Source organism: Lipotes vexillifer, unplaced genomic scaffold, assembly GCF_000442215.2.
Source record: "Lipotes vexillifer unplaced genomic scaffold, Lipotes_vexillifer_v1.1 scaffold792, whole genome shotgun sequence".
NCBI classification, from domain to species: Eukaryota; Metazoa; Chordata; class Mammalia; order Artiodactyla; family Lipotidae; genus Lipotes; species Lipotes vexillifer.
Genome location: NW_006795663.1, coordinates 2,678,624 through 2,694,231, shown reverse-complemented (window position 1 = coordinate 2,694,231; position 15,608 = coordinate 2,678,624). Strand labels below are relative to the sequence as shown.

Here is a 15,608-nt window from a genome sequence, read left to right as displayed (position 1 = left end):
TAACCACTGCGCCACCAGGGAAGCCCTGTCATTCAATTTTTAATGATGGCCGTGTTTAACAATTGGCTTGCGAGTTCCCTGACACTAACAATCTGCTGTCACAGGCCAGGGTGAGCCAACTCCACTCATCAGTGCTGGTCTCTGTTGTGCCCCGCAGAGAAGGGGGTGGTCACAGACCCCATCGGTCTGGAGGCTTGTAGGGGCTGGAGCTGCAGGGATAGAGTGAGGGGAGGTGGGGGGTTGACACCCTCTCCCCCTGTCTCCTCTCCTCTCCCCCAGTTGTGGGCATCCGTCTGTCCGCTGGCATCCCAGCTCTAGCCGCTTCGTCCCACCTGGTCCTGCTCCAGGTGTGAGAGCAAAGTCACCGTCTTCCCTTTGCCCAAGAGGGTGTGTGAGGAACCTACCTCCAACCTGTTCTCCCGCCCCTCTCCCTCTCTCTTCACTAGTAACACACACATGCATACATACACACCAACACACACACATAGACAAACATAGACACACACACACACACACACACGAGTCTCTACATGCTCACCAGTCCTCAGTGCTCTGCTGCACAGTCCCCACTGTTCACTAAAACCCTGGTTGCCGAGGCCCCAGCCTCCTCCTGACTCACAGGATCCACGCAGGCCCCGTGGGCTCCCTCTCCAGCCTTTGATGCAGGGGCACCCCCGTGCTCCCCCAACCTCCCCTGCTTCCTCTGGCCCCTGTTACATCACTCCCTCCTAGTTTTCCTCCCACCCATTCACATGCTCATCCTGCTTGGCCAGTTCCCCTGCCTCCGTCCCTCCATGGGTGCACAAGCTGGGAGTCCACTCTGGGGCCTCTGCTCTTCCATGGTCAGGCTCCCTGGGAGATCTCCTCTGCGCCCACACCATCCCCCAACACATCTGGGGGACACTCCCAAACCCCATCTCTAGTAAACTGCTCACCCAAGCTCCACACCACATCCAGCCCTGGGACCAAGACTGTCTACATCCTCCCCGCCCCCGCCCTTGCATCCACTCCCCTTCGAGTCAGAAATCTATGAATAATCAAGTTCCCCCTGCCTCTCACACGCCACCCATCCCACTTCACCATCCTGTCTAATCGGTTGGCAAACTCAGTTGAGTTTCTCCTACATACTTTTCAAATCGGCCGTGCCCCCATTGGCTTGACTCAGTCCCTCTCACCTCTCCCCTGGGCTTCACCCAGCTGCCCCGTGGGGTTTCCTCCAGGCCTTCTGACCATGGCACCCCTCCCACTTAAACTTTGCCGGGTTCCCGGTTACCTGGGATGAAGTCCAAACTCCTTAACCCGGCAGCTTCCATCACCCTCGATCGCCTGCCCCAGACTCATTTATGATAAGGGCAAGCGTTTTGGAGGCATCACGGCAGGCTCCATGCCGAGCACCCGACCCACATCCCACATCACCAAGGGGTGGCATAACGCGGGGCTTAGCGGCCTAACTGCACCACCCGCTAATACTTATATGCTCTTAGGCAAGATACAGTTGGCACAGTATGTTCCTCATGGGAGTGTTATAAAGATTAAATGGGTTTTGTACGTGAAGCGTGTCGGACAGTGCCTGGCACTTAGTGAGCAACAGACGGTAGCGATTACCACGATTACGTAGTTAACCCTGACAGCAGGCCCCTGAGGTGGGGACCATCATTACACCCACGCTACAGGTGAGAACACTAAAGGTAAGTTACCCGGGTCACGCAGCTTGTAAATGGCAGAGCCAGGGCCTGGGAGCCTCAGGGCCCCTGCCTGTGGCTTCCTCCAAGTCCCCGGGCCTGGATCCACCTCCATGGAGCTCTGTCTGATTCCTTCATTTCTGCTCCGCACTGGAAACAACTCCCTGAGGACAGCCATGTGTCTTTCACATCTGTTTTTCCAGTCCATAGCCCAGAGCCTGACATGGGGGTGTTCAGTAAACCTGGAAGGAGGGTCTAGTCAGTCGAGAGAGCCTATGGGATCCACCTGGGACTCCCTTGTCTGCAGCCATCTCTCCTCCTCCCTGACCCCATGGAAACCCTCAATCCCTGGAGGGTGGCGTTTGCTCAGCTTCCTCCCCGAAGTCCAGCTGTTCCCCTCCCTCTTGGACCTCCCGCGCACTTTCACTAGGCTTTGACCATCTTAATCCCCTGCTCAAAAACCTTCGGTGGGCCCCCTATTGCCTGAAAGGGGACGTTCACTTTCCTTAGTCTGGCATCCAAAGGTGTCTCCTGGTCCTGCTCCCTGGAAAGCCGTCCGTGCCCTCAGGCACCCGTAAGAATCCCCCATCTTCCAAGGATGCTTCCAAGGTCAGCCGCTTGACTGCATGCCTGCCCCTCCTGAACGCCCACCTCACCCTGGAACCCGCCTGGAGGCGCTCACCAGTTTCCCTTTCCACTGCGCTTTTTGGCAGGGACTGAGTCTCCTTCGCTTTTATATCACCCATGGAGCTTGGCCCCAGCCAATATATGCAGAGCAGAAGCATCCTGGCCCACATGGGAGCTTCCCCGTGGTATCAGGCTGAGGCAAGAATCTGGTCCCCTGGAGGCAGTTCCAGCTGAAATCTCACAGGTAGCCTGCAGGAGTGGGGAGCGTTGTACCAGGAGTAGTTTCTTGGCCCTTTCTGCCTGTATGACCCTGGGCACATCCCTGGGCTTCACTAGATTTCACCATTCACATGGGATCAAAGGCAGAGGTTGAACGTGCATGGCCTGAGGTTGAGTTCAGCCTTGAACTAGCATTCCAGGGTTCTTTGTTTTTGGATAACAGGTGTCCTTAGGCCTGATCTTAGGCTCTGCGCTGACAGGCCTGCAGCTGCCTCTCCCAAAAGGGACCTCAGCAGGTGAGGGTGCCTGGAGAGGCCATCTGGTCCAGGCTCCTGGACACATCTGTCCCCTTTGAAAAGGACAGTGATCTCCCCTGTTCTTTCAAACAAAAGCTACAGCAGACAGGTCTCTAAAAGGTCCTTCAGTAACCCTTCTCTCACAGACTCCAAAACCTAAAACAAAACAAAATGCTGAGATGCTAGCATCTCACGCCCAGCCTCTCAGCTGGCCAGTCCCCCAGCCCGCTGATATGACACACCTCGCCTCAGCAAGGGCCCTCCCTCATCCCACCCCATCCCCTCCCCTGCAGCCTTGATCGTTCCACAAGGGACACCCATATCATCAGGCAGGTGAGATGTGCACACTCAGAGCAAAGCTGAGCACACTGGGGTGTCATCGTGGACCATACTTAAAAGCAGGGACTGTTGCTGAACTGCCTGCGTTTGAAGCTTGGCTTTGCTGCTTTCTAGCTGTGTGCTCCTGGGAGGCTTACTAAGCCTCTCTGTGCCTCCATTTCCTCATCTGTAAAATGAGGATGAGTGCAGGATTGATGTCAGAGGGTGGTTGTAAAGTTTATGTGAGTTAATGCATGTCAAGCCCTTGGAGCAGTGCTGGAGCAGTGCTGGGCTCACAGAACATTCTCATGCTTGGGGGGTGATGTGTGATGGCATAAGCAAGGGGAGAGCGGCAGGACTGCTCATGGTCTGTGGGGATGATGGGGGGGCTCACCCAGATGCGGGGGGGTTTGGTCTTCCCAAGGAGTCCAGACAGTGCTGAGTCCTGGCTTATTGCCCGAGGCTGGTTTTTCTTCTCAGGCTCGGCCATTGCCTACTCTGCCTATGTGTTCCCGGACGCGCTGGTGAACACCGTCTTCCACGACTACTACGTGGCCCTGGCTGTGCTGAACACCATCATTAGCACCGGCCTCTCCTGCTATTCCAGGTACCCGGCTGCTCTGTCTCAGATGGGATGGGGTTGGGGGCGGCACAGAGCACGCAGCTCCCTGGACTGTTGGAGGGGACAGTGGAAAAGACGCTCGGGAACCTGGGACTCAGTTCCAGATGGACTTCCAGTGGCCGGGCAGGACCAGCTTCACAGGCACATGCCTGTGCAGGCACTCAGGGCCCTGTGATCAAGAAGGCTCCACGCTTGGTTTAATTCCCTGCTGTTGTTTCGAAACACTTAATGAGTTTTGAACAAGGGAGTCTCCCTACTTTCCTTCTGCCCTGGGCTCTACAAGTTATGTAGCTTGTCCTGTTGCTGAACAAGTCTCTTACCCTCCTTGAACCTCAGTTTTATCATCTATAAAATGGGGTCAAGGGAGTTCCCTGGTGGTCCAGTGGTTAGGACTTGGTGTTTTCACTGCTGTGGCCCAGGGTCAGTCCCTGGTTGGGGAACTAAGATCCTGCAAGCTGCGTGGCATGGCCAAAAAAAAAAAAAAAATGTGGGTTCAACACAGCTACCTTGTGAGACGGTTGTAAGGATTACAGGTAATGTATCCAGAACACCTAACACAAGCCTGGCCCATAGGAGGTGCCCCATAAATGGGCCATCTGCTAATAGGGACAGAGGGGGCTGGCCTCTTGATAGAAGCACACCTTGGAGATACTGCAGGTTCAGTTCCAGACAACCGCAATAAAGCCAACATCACAATAAGGCAAGTCACACAAACTTTTTGGTTTCCCAGTGCATATGAAAGTTATATTTACACTATAGCCTATTAAGTGTGCAATAGCATTATGTCTAAAGAAACAATGTGCACACATTTATTAAAGAATACTTCATTGGGCTTCCCTGGTGGCGCAGTGGTTGAGAGTCCGCCTGCCGATGCAGGAGACGCGGGTTCGTGCCCCGGTCCGGGAAGATCCCACATGCCGCGGAGCGGCTGGGCCCGTGAGCCATGGCCGCTGAGCCTGCGCGTCCGGAGTCTGTGCTCCGTAACGGGAGAGGCCACAACAGTGAGAGGCCCGTGTACCGCAAAAAAACAAAAAAATAAAAAACGTTACTGCTAAAAATGCTATCATCTGACAACACAGTGTTGCCACAAACCTTCAATTTGCAAAAACCACAATAAAGCAAAGTGCAATAAAACAAGATATGCCTGTCTGTGTGGTGGGTGATGGATGATAATCAAATGTCCAACACGTCCCCAGGGGAAGACCGGTGGCCATGAGTCATGCCCAGCTCACTGGCTCTTATTCCTTCTATTTTTTTCCTTCCACTCAAGGAAGCTCATTGGAGTATGAGTACAAGAGACATTTTTTAGGATAACTACTTTAGTTTATTCAGCTCTTGGTCAAACTGAACTACCCGAAATTACTTGGGAAACCTCTGGAATGGTGGTTTTGGGGTAACATCCCAGTGTAGATGGTGCTGGGAACTGGGGGCCTTTCATGGTGGTTAGGAAGAGCGCCAGGGAAGGCTGGCGGTCACCCCTGGCCATCTGTCCCCCTACCCGCGACTCCACTGAGCCAGTCTGAGTCTTCCGAATAGACTGCTGCTGGCCTCATAGAATTCGTATTCCTGGCAGCTGCCACCTCTTCCCTCCCCAGGAGAAAACAGGGAGGGAAAGGTATCCTTCTGCAACTTCCCTGCAATGATTTTGGCTCCAGCTTTCTCTGGGTGGCACTTTGGTTTTGTGGGATCTGGAGGTAGGCAAGTTCCCCAAACCTGACAGGTTGGTTTTCTTTAAAAACCAAAGGATACAGCCTTACACAGCATCGGGGATGCTTGTCCCAACTTGCTTCCACTTACCTGTCCTGAGGCAGGTGGTGGGAAGCACAGAGCTGCTTGCCATGGGGGTGTGTCTCATTTCCAGGCTCAGTCTCAAGACTGGGCTTTGTGTTGCTTTGTCCCTGGGGTGGGAGTGGGGGGTAAACACCCCCTTCCCTCTTCCTGGAAATCAGAGCGCCCCTCCAGCTGTGAGGAGATAGGGTCTGCCCAGAGGGTAGAAAACTGAATCAGGCACCATGGGGTTATTATTTCCTTCTCCCCCAATTCCTCAAGGGCTCTGGCGATTAAAAGCTCTTTCTGAAGCGCAGCCTCTGTGCCGGGCCAGAGCTGTGAGGGCTGCCACGGGTGGGGCAGAGGAGGACACTGGGTCCCTGCCTTGGGTGAGACAAGGCGTAACATACACAGAAAAGTAACGCTGATGCTAAAAACGGCCCAAGAGAGATGAAGCGTGGCCTGGAGGCACAGTGTCTGGATGTGAGGGCTCACCGACAGGCCTGGGCCAAAGACACACCTGGATCAGGTCCTTGGACGAGCCACTGTCCTGCCTGGCTAGCTTCTGGGGGGCTGTGTGGCTCTGCTGTTGCGAACTTAGGATCAGAGGGAGGCGAGCACTGCGGACTGGTGGGGCAGGTGGGCTTCACGGGTGGAAGAAACAGTCCCGCCATTCATGACCCAGGACCGCTTTCCTATGATCTCCCAGTGCAAATTCTTGGAACTTTTTTTTTTTTTAATCTTCCTGAATCACCTATAAGCCATGAGGGTATATTGTTTTCTTCTAGCCAGGAGTCCTCCCTGATTGTTCGGGTACAATGAATGGGTCTTTTTTTGTTTCTTTTTAATTTATGAATTTTGGCTGTGTTGGATCTTCGTTGCTGTGCACGGGCTTTCTCTAGTTGTGGCGAGCGGGGGCTACTCTTTGTTGCAGTGCGCGGGCTGCTCATTGCGGTGGCTTCTCTTGTTGCAGAGCTTGGGCTCTAGGTGCGCGGGCTTCAGTAATTGTGGCTCGTGGGTTCAGTAGCTACAGCATGCGGGCCCTAGAGAGTGTAGGCTTCAGTAGTTGTGGTGTACAGGCTCAGTAGTTGTGGCTCGCGGGCTCTAGAGCGCAGGCTCAGTAGTTGTGGCGCATGGGCTTAGTTGCTCCGCGGCATGTGGGATCTTCCCGGACCGGGGCTCGAACCCATGTCCCCTGCATTGGCAGGCAGATTCTTAACCACTGTGCCACCAGGGAAGTCCCTGAATGGGTCTTTTGGATGTGACATGCCTGGCACCTTTAGACAAACTTGTTTGGCAGGGCAAGTTGGCCAAGAATCTCTTGAATGTCCATTTGGGGCTTCTCCCTTGTCAATGAAATGGATTATTTCTGTTTATGGGGCACATCTGTGGCTGTTTCATCCATCCGTCTATCCATCCATCTACCCACCCACCCATTCATCCATCCACCCGTTCATCATCCATCCACCTATTCATCCATCCATCCACCCTTCCATCCAGCTACCCACCCATCCATCCATCTACCCAGCCATCTATCCATCCACCCATCCACTTATTCAGTTTATCCACCCATCCACCCATCCACCCATCCACCCACCCACCCATCCATCCATCCATCCATCCATCCATCCATCTATCCACCCACCCATTCATGCATTGATCTACCCACCCAACCACCCATCCTTCCATCAATGCATCCAACCAACCACTCAACATTCCTTAAATGCCTGCCATGCTCCAAGTGTCATGTTAAGACCTGGGAATACAGGGATGAGTGAGGCCTCGTCCTCAGAGAGTGCCCCATGCAGTATGAGAAGCAGACTGCAGACCCTCAAAAAGTCCAGATGGAGTCATCATTTCCTTTAAAGGCCAGAGGAAAAGGCTTTCAGTGTGTAGCATTACAGGGTATAACATAAGCAAATAATGATAATACAAAATGACACCTGCTTGGATTCCCAAGCTTCCGCGAAGTGGCCTTAGGAATGAGTATTGAGGAAGGTTGAACACTTTACCTGGAGAGGAGGGAAGGGCCTTTTGGACAGAGCCAACAGCCTGGACAAGGGCGAGGGCCTGGAGAGGATGGGGTGGCATTGGGAGGCAACAGGGAGCTTCAGAGTTGCCAGAGCCTGTGGGGCTGGAAGTGCGGAGAACAGCTAGAGGGGGCCTAGAGAGAGGCGGGGGAAATGGAAGCACCTCGTGTGTCCTACAGAGGACTGGCCCTGTCCTCGTGAAGGACAGTCAACTTCCTAGGAAGACAATTCTGTGGGCTCAGCTCCCGTGCCCTGCGGGGCTTAAGTGGGGGCTTGGGGGACAGAAAGAGAGGGGCAAACGCCACATGCTGAGAGTCAAGGATAGAGTGGGACGTCCCCCCGTGGGCGCGTCCGGCCTCCTTCGTATCTTGTCCGCTCTCCGTTCAGTGTGTCGGTGGATCCCTGCTCTTACAAGGCCCGTCCCCTTTGTTTTCATTCTCTGTCTTTGTCTTCAGTGTCTGAGGAGTGAGGAAGGGGACTCGTGTGTGCGGAGAGGTTCTGGCCCTGATTAACTTCAAGAGAAGCAGGTGGAGGAGGGCGAGGGCCGTCTGGGGTCCCGATTTCACAGACTTGCTGTGCTGCCTCTGGCCGATCACGGCCTTTAAATAGGGGCATCTAAGAAGATGTCCCCTGGGTTCCTCCTGGTGTGGGCATTCTATGATGCCCACTTCAGCGCCTTTTCCAAGATTTCTCTCCTTGCCTTCTCTACCCCCCAAGCCCACGTCTGCCTCTCCCCTCCCGCCTCTCCCTATCCGTCCGTGGTATGGCCGGTAGTGGCTGAGAACCACCTTCCCTGAGCAGCAGACCGTGAAGCTCAGGAGTCATGCTTTAGTTATCCACATGCTTCCCAGAGTAGCATGGTCCTAGTGGCGTTCATTCCCTTACGATACATGTCCATTAGGTAAAGTCCACCCAGGGAGGCGTGGACTCCCCCAACTGGTCTCTCGATCCTTATCATGGAATTCAGTTCAAAGGAACACGTTCCAGAAAACCGCTTTCTTGTTCTGCAGCATTTGAAGGGGGGAATGACAGAACGGGTGACCTCTCTGTGGCTCTCGGAGCCAGGTGAGGGTGACAGAGAGAGACCCTGCCTGCTTATACCTGCCGACAGCCCGAAAGCCCAGGAAGGCACCACCACTCTCTCAGGAATGTTAGTTACACAGTGTTTGCTGTTCACCACGAGTCACTGTATGCACTTTTCTGTTCATCCATTCAAAGCTTCCAACCCTTGGACACATACTTGCTCAGTGAAATGCCTTGTGGTCGGTGCTGTGAGGGAGAGATGAATTCTCATCCTTGGTGGATAGTGAGCTGTGCTGTGAGAGCCTTGCCGTGGCAGTGCTGTCGTGGCAGCTCAGAGAGGCATGGGGCAGGCCTGGAAGTGGGTTTGGAGGCCAGAGCTGGAGACAGGAGGCTTAACAGACAGTGGTTCTCAGGTACATCTGGAGGTCAGAGGGTTCAGTCAGATGACAGAGTGCTGCTAGGGCCAGGGGCCAGCACATAGAAATGTCCACATTGCTGCTATGTCACCCACACAACAACCAAACTACCATAACACCCGCCCCCAACACACATACAGACACACCTCCACGACAGTATGATGTTTCCAAAGGCCCACTTCTTTCAGGCACTAGTTCCAGAATTCACCTGCAAATCTTTCCAGCTTTGTTGCAACAAGAATTTATCAGGTTTCAGAATAGGCTGGTATTGTATCAACCCTCTCTTGCTGGAGGCTTCTCCCCAAATCCAGTGTTTCCTGCCCACCTGGTTCTAGGCAGAGGAGGCCTGGCTCCCTGACTCCCAGCTCTGGGGTGCAGGGATTCCCTTACCAGGCGAGGCTTTGGAGACTTTGTGGTGTGGGGTGCTTTGGAGGATGCTGTGGCTCCCTCCCATCCCTCTCCGAACCTCTGGCTGTGGCGACACCCTGTGGCCTGATTTGGAATTGCACCTTGGTAGTGGGAGCCGCCCCCCACCCGCCCTCCGCCTCTGTGGCTGCTGGCCCTTCTGCCTCTTATTCTTTGTTGCTGTCTCTCGTCTGTTCTGCTTTTTCTCCTTTTTCCCTCTGTAGACTCGGCTTTGCAGCTGGAGAGGCTGGTTCGTTTGCCCTTGGGGAAGTACTTTATCAGGCCGGGCGAAATGTCTCAAGTTGCAGGAAATCCATGGTTTGGGGGATGGCCCTCGTCAGCCAGAGCCAGCCTTTTTCCTGTGTAAGTGGCCGCAGAAAGAGCATTGCTTTAATAGCGAGTCTCTTTGCACCCAGAGGTGATAGGCGGTGGCAGTGCATGGGGAGGGAGGGAGTGGGCTTGCCGTGGTTGGACAGGGTCTGCCAGCGTGGACTGAGAAGGCCATCGAGATGGGCCCTGGTTCCTGGGGCAGCGGGAGTGTGTTCCGATTGCCTCCTGGGGCAGAGGGGTGTCTGTAAGGTAAGGACAGAGGCTGGGTAGTGGTCAGATGCCTGCCCTGCCTGCACAACGGGAGAGGGTGGGAAGCCAGCCAGATGGCCCTGGCTGTAAGTCCTAGCTTTGCCTCTTATTAGCTCCTGTGATTTTAGGCAAATCACGCAGAACTCATCTGGTTCCTCCTGTTCCTATTTTCTGGTACGACGTAGCTACAGGATGGGGATGGGGACAGGGTGGCTCCTACAACACACGTTCTTTTTAAAAGCTGCCATTTCGTGAGTGTTACTCTGTGCTGTGCACAGCTGTAAGTTCTTTGAGAGCATCATTTTATCAAACCCTTGCAACAATCCCTTGCAGGGATTCTGTTGTTGTCCCTATGTTACACATGAGGATTTGGGGGCACACAAGGGTTACATCACCTGCTGGATGACATGGTCACAAAGGGCGGGGACAGGATCAGACTCAGGGTGTCTGCCAGATCGTGACCCTGTGCAGCCTCACCAATCCCGGAGTTTGTGGTTCCTTCCAAGGCTGGGGTTCTGTTCTGGGGGATGGTGAATTGAGGTCCCTTATTTCTCCTCCTCCTTCTTGAACTTCTCTTCCATCTCTGCCCAGTGTCCACAGGGTCAGGAAAGAAGGAGGGACATGCCCATGGGCTGGAGCAAAGTTGGAGCTGATCTCTGGCGGTTATGGGGCTTCTCGGGGTCCACGGTGGCTGCCTCTTACCCAGAACAGGGATCCCCAGGCTGGGCTGCCCTGAGAGCTCGACGGCACACAGCAGCCTGGCGATGTCATGTCCTCAGACACGATTCTGAGCTGGACGCTGGGGTTGGAGAGCTGAGCAGACCCAGCTCTGCCCTCGAGGAGAGTTCCCCGACCACTCAGGAGGCAGATGTGGGTGTCTCTGCCATTTTCCATGCCAAAGGATGTGGGCACAGGGGGGCTCGTAGTCAGGTGACTGCACTGGCTCGTAGGGGACGTGAATAACCTGGAGGGGGAGATGGGCCTGGGCTGCAGGGGCAGCAGTCTATGTTTGGTGGAGAAGGGGCAGGCCAGTGGGCTGGGACGGGGTATCTGGGGAGCAGAGGTGAAGAGCAGTGGTGGGACCTAGACTCCAGCCCCGCTGGAGAGTGCGATGAGGGGCAGAACTGTCGACGGGGGGCTGAGATGGCCCCAGCGCCTCGCTCATCTTACGGGCTGCACTAGAGCAGCTACCCCACGAGCCTTGGCGCCCGGGCTCTGCACACCACCCTTGGGGGTCCTCTGGCCTCGCAGCCCTGTGGGCACCAAGGGAGGATCCATCCCCCACAATACGCTGTGCTGCTGAAGCGGGTACTTGCCCTGCCTCCCGGCCCAGCCTGGGCGTGTGGGCTCTCCCTCGCCCGAGCCCCAGTTCAGGGCTGTGGTTTCATGTGGAGCCTCTCTTTACCCCTCCCCTCCCAGTATCCAGCCTGCCATCTGTGCTGCCGGGCTCCGCACACCCTCAGCTGCTGCCCCCTCCTCAGGCTGGGCCCAAGCCAGCTGAGGCCCCATCGTGTTCCATCCAGGAGGAGCTGCCTGTCTTTGCGACAGTCACCACCACTCATTTTAATGCTGGCTTCATCTGTCTTGGAACCGGAGGCAGGTGGGAGTGATGATGAAAGAGAGAAGGAAGGACAATGCTTACTCAGTTTCCCCAGCCCGGTATCCCTGTGTGTGGTATTAAATATTCCAGAAATCTCTTAAGTTATTAAACACCTAATTGTACCCAGGGCTTCTGCAGGGTAATCAGCTGGCGCCTCTGGCTAATTAAGCATCTCAACCTTCGCAGAGGTGCTCGCCCCAGGAACCTCTCAGGATGCTGGGAGATGGTTGCCCCCTCCCCGCCCACTCTGAGCTCTTTCCACATCTGAGACTGAGCCGTTCCCATCAGGGTGGGATAAGTGGAGAGTGCTGGGGGAGAAGCTGCTGGCCGTAGGAGGAGCTTGTGCAAAAAATGCTTGTCCTTCGTGGGTTACTCGCCCTTGGTTATTTTTAATGTGCATGTGTGTGTTATTTACTGAAACTCTTTTTTCATTCTCATTTCTCCCCCCTTTCCTTCCCTGATTTAGGTTTCTTGAGGTCCAGAAGCCCAGGCTCTGTAAGATGCTTCGTGTCCTGGCCTTCGCTTATCCCTACACCTGGGACTCCCTTCCCATCTTCTCTAGGGTAAGGGCCCAGCTCCAACCCCTCTCTGCCTGTTGACAGCATCAGGGAATCAATTGTGTCCTGAGCTCTGGGGGTCAGAGCGCCATCCTGGTCACAGTGGGACACACAGGAGTAGAGCCCCAGGTGCTCCTCTTTTTTTTTTTTCTTTAATAAATTTATTTTATTTATTTATTTTTGGCTGCATTGGGTCTTCCTTGCTGCGCGTGGGCTTTCTCTAGCTGTGGTGAGCGGGGGCTACTCTTCATTGCAGTACGCGGGCTTCTCATTGCAGTGGCTTCTCTTCTTGCAGAACGTGGGCTCTAGGCTCACGGGCTTCAGTAGTTGTGGCACGCGGGCTCAGTAGTTGTGGCGCACGGGCTGAGTTGCTCCGCGGCATGTGGGATCTTCCCGGACCAGGGCTTGAACCCGTGTCCCCTGCATCGGCAGGCGGATTCTTAACCACTGCGCCACCAGGGAAGCCCTCCTCATCTTTAAATGAGGCTGACATCCTGTCCTTCACAGGGGGATAGAGGAGAATAATCAAATAAACAGAACTGATGGGCTCAGCAATGCCAAGCCCAGGCCCAGTGGGTGGAGTTCCCTTCCCAGAGGCAGCGTAAGGGTCTGCTGCGTGAGGCCAGGATGGCAGGGCCCAGGGATAAAGGAGAGGGGTTGAGCTGGCTTCCTTAGCTGAGGCACTGAGCGTGTGCTCCTGCTGAGTTCGTGTGGGCCTGGGGGGGACCCAGAGATGGGGATGCAGCCCATTTCCTTGAATTCTTCTTCGAGGACACAGACCACACACAGGAAACCAGAGCAAAGAACAAGCCGGTCCCACAAGGCCACCAAAGCATACAGCACAGGTTCTTGCTATTATGAGCGCTGGGTGCTCCTGGTACTGCACCAGCCAGTGGGCAGCAGGAGAGGGGAGGGCTTACCCTAAATGGCGATGTGGCTGAGCACACAGGTTCTGGAGTCAGCCTGACTTCACTGTTAGTTAGTGGTTTGCAAGTCACCCTCCAGCCCAGTTTCCTCATCTGCAAAATGGGGGGAATAGTGTCTGCCTTGTGGTCATTGTTGAGGCTCCGACGAAGTGATGCACGTAAAAGGCCTGGTCTAGTACCCTCCGTAGTGGTGGCTGCCGCCGCTATTTATAACAATCGTACAAAAACCGTACTGAAATCCACACCAGGGTAATGTCCATAATTAATAGTTTGTGATGATTCAGAAGGCCTTCCAGGGATTTTTAGGCCTTAAAGCCTTAATTAGGAGCATCCATTCAGGGGATGTGCTGGCTAGAAGTGAGTTCAAGTGTGAATAGGCCATTTTTTACTATACTTACGTTTTAGCCCCAGGAAAAAAGTAGCGATATATCTAACTGGATTTTTCTTTTCCTTCTGTTGTTTTCCTTTTCTTCCTTCCTTTCTTTCTTTCTTTCCTTTTTCTTTTTTCTTTTTTGTTTGGAATTAAATAATCCAAAGGCTCTCATGAGCATGCGGGGGATTAAACCACAGTTGCCTTGGGTCTCAGTTGATCACACTCAGAACAGGAAGCCTGCTCACACAGTCCCTGCGAGCTCCCTTTCCAAGCCACAGAATTGGAGAGGGAACGGCCTTGGCCCACAGAGTCCACACATATGCGTGCGGATGTCTGCAGGCCTCCTCTCAAGACCTGACATACGTTCCTTCCTTCCTTCCTTCCTCTCTCTCTTTCTTTCTTTCCTTCTCTTTTAAAAAATTTTTACTTTATAATGAATATAGTTGATTAACAATGTTGTGTTAGTTTCAGGTATACAACAAAGTGATTCAGTGATACATATACATGTATCTATTCTTTTTCAAATTCTTTTCCCGTTTAGGTTATTATAGAATATTGAGTTCCCTGTGCTATATAGTATGTCCTTGTTGGTTATCTATTTTAAGACCTGACCGTTTCTTTAAATACCTGCAGCTATTCCTATTCCCCGGGGAGAGTGCACAGAACGAAGCCACCTTGTACCACCAGAAGCACATGGCCGTGACCCTCCTGGCCTCTTTCCTCTACTCCGCGCATCTGCCGGAGCGCCTGGCTCCTGGACGCTTCGACTACATTGGTGAGTGCCTGGTGGCCCCGATGCCCCTTGCCCTCCTATCCAGGCAGGGTTCCCATCCCTGACACCAGTGCACATAGTTGCAAAGAGAGGCCGGGGCAGGGAGAGAAGCAATTCTTCAGAAGTTCTCCAGGCACAGACCAAGGTTAGTGAAATTGTAAGGTGACAGAGGCCAGGATGTACGTAGCCAGTGGACGACCAGGGAGGATGTCGGAGGATGGAGAGGAGGTGGATCTAGGATTCTAAAGCATTTCCAGCAGGTATGGGGACAGGAGAGTCCCATTATTACCTAGAATGTGAAATCCCGTTATTAAATGAACACGTAAGGCAGCCGTAAAGAGGAAGAGGAAAGACAGAGTACAGCTGGCTCTGAGGGTACCAGCTGGCAGGGGGCTGTGCTGAGGAGAGGAAAGTGTCTCTGGCTCGTTCAGGTGGGTACGATGGGGCCAGGAATTGTGGTAGAGCAGTGGTTCTCAGGTATGGCCCGTGGACCAGCAGCCTCAGCATCACCTGGGAACATGCAGATTCTCGGTTCCCAGCCCCCAGACATCCCGTGTCTCAGAAGCTGTGTGATTCTCCAGGGGAGCCTGAGCTCACTCAAGTTAGAGAAGCCATGTGGTGGAGAGGTGTGGGAACCACAGGGCTTTACACCTGCTGGCAGGGTTCCTTCCTCTCTGTCTAGGGAAGCGGGTGGCACTGCGGAACATGTCTCCTCCGCCCTGGCTCTGGGACTGGCTGGAGGAGGGACCCTTGGGCCACTTCTGGTGAGGGTGATGAGTCCTGGGATGAGAGCTCCTCAGATAAGCTATCAGTACCATGGCGATTCAGATCCTTACCCCCAGGTGGCGGGCAGGAGCCTCGGTTCTCCCCAAGCCCATTTTGTCCATGGGTTTCCATCTTCTGCCTAAGACACATGGCCAGATTTTGCTTTGTTTGCTCTGATTAGAGTTTCATCTCCTTTCCTTCTCTCCTGCCAGAAGGGGTTACAATGAGCAAAATGCTTAGAGGGCAGATTTCAAAAAAGGAGGGAGATGAGAGGGCCAGGGGATTGGAACCTGCCTAAGGAACCTGCCCAGCACGTCCACCGCCCCAGCTCCAGCCAGATGAAATAGAGGTGGTAGTGTACGAAGTCTGGGTGGGGGGGACCTTGTTTTCCCAGCTCTGGCTTCTTAATAACATTTTATTTCCTCGCCTCTATCCTGTCCTCTTGGGCCTAGAGCAGAAAGACACTCCTATGGGGGGAAATTGGCCAGACGGGCAGTTAGTAACAGATCTTTAACAAAGGGTTTGGAAAATTCTCCGTCCCTAAATAACAGAGTCAGTCAGATGCTGGGCTCCCTCTCCAACGCCCACAGGAAGTTCCTCCCTATTCCTGCCAGGAGGGATTGTTGAAATC

At 54.0% G+C, this 15,608-nt stretch overlaps 1 protein-coding gene across 1 annotated transcript in view; it reads left to right on the top strand.

Annotated features, from left to right (window-relative positions):
• Nucleotides 1–15,608, top strand: part of PAQR5 (progestin and adipoQ receptor family member 5) — an 89,010-nt gene that overhangs the window by 71,380 nt on the left and 2,022 nt on the right. Inside the window, exons 8-10 of the mRNA XM_007467865.1 lie at nt 3,623–3,749; nt 12,051–12,147; nt 14,074–14,215. Coding sequence (XP_007467927.1) covers nt 3,623–3,749; nt 12,051–12,147; nt 14,074–14,215 — 366 coding nt within the window. The remainder of the gene's footprint in view (nt 1–3,622; nt 3,750–12,050; nt 12,148–14,073; nt 14,216–15,608) is intronic.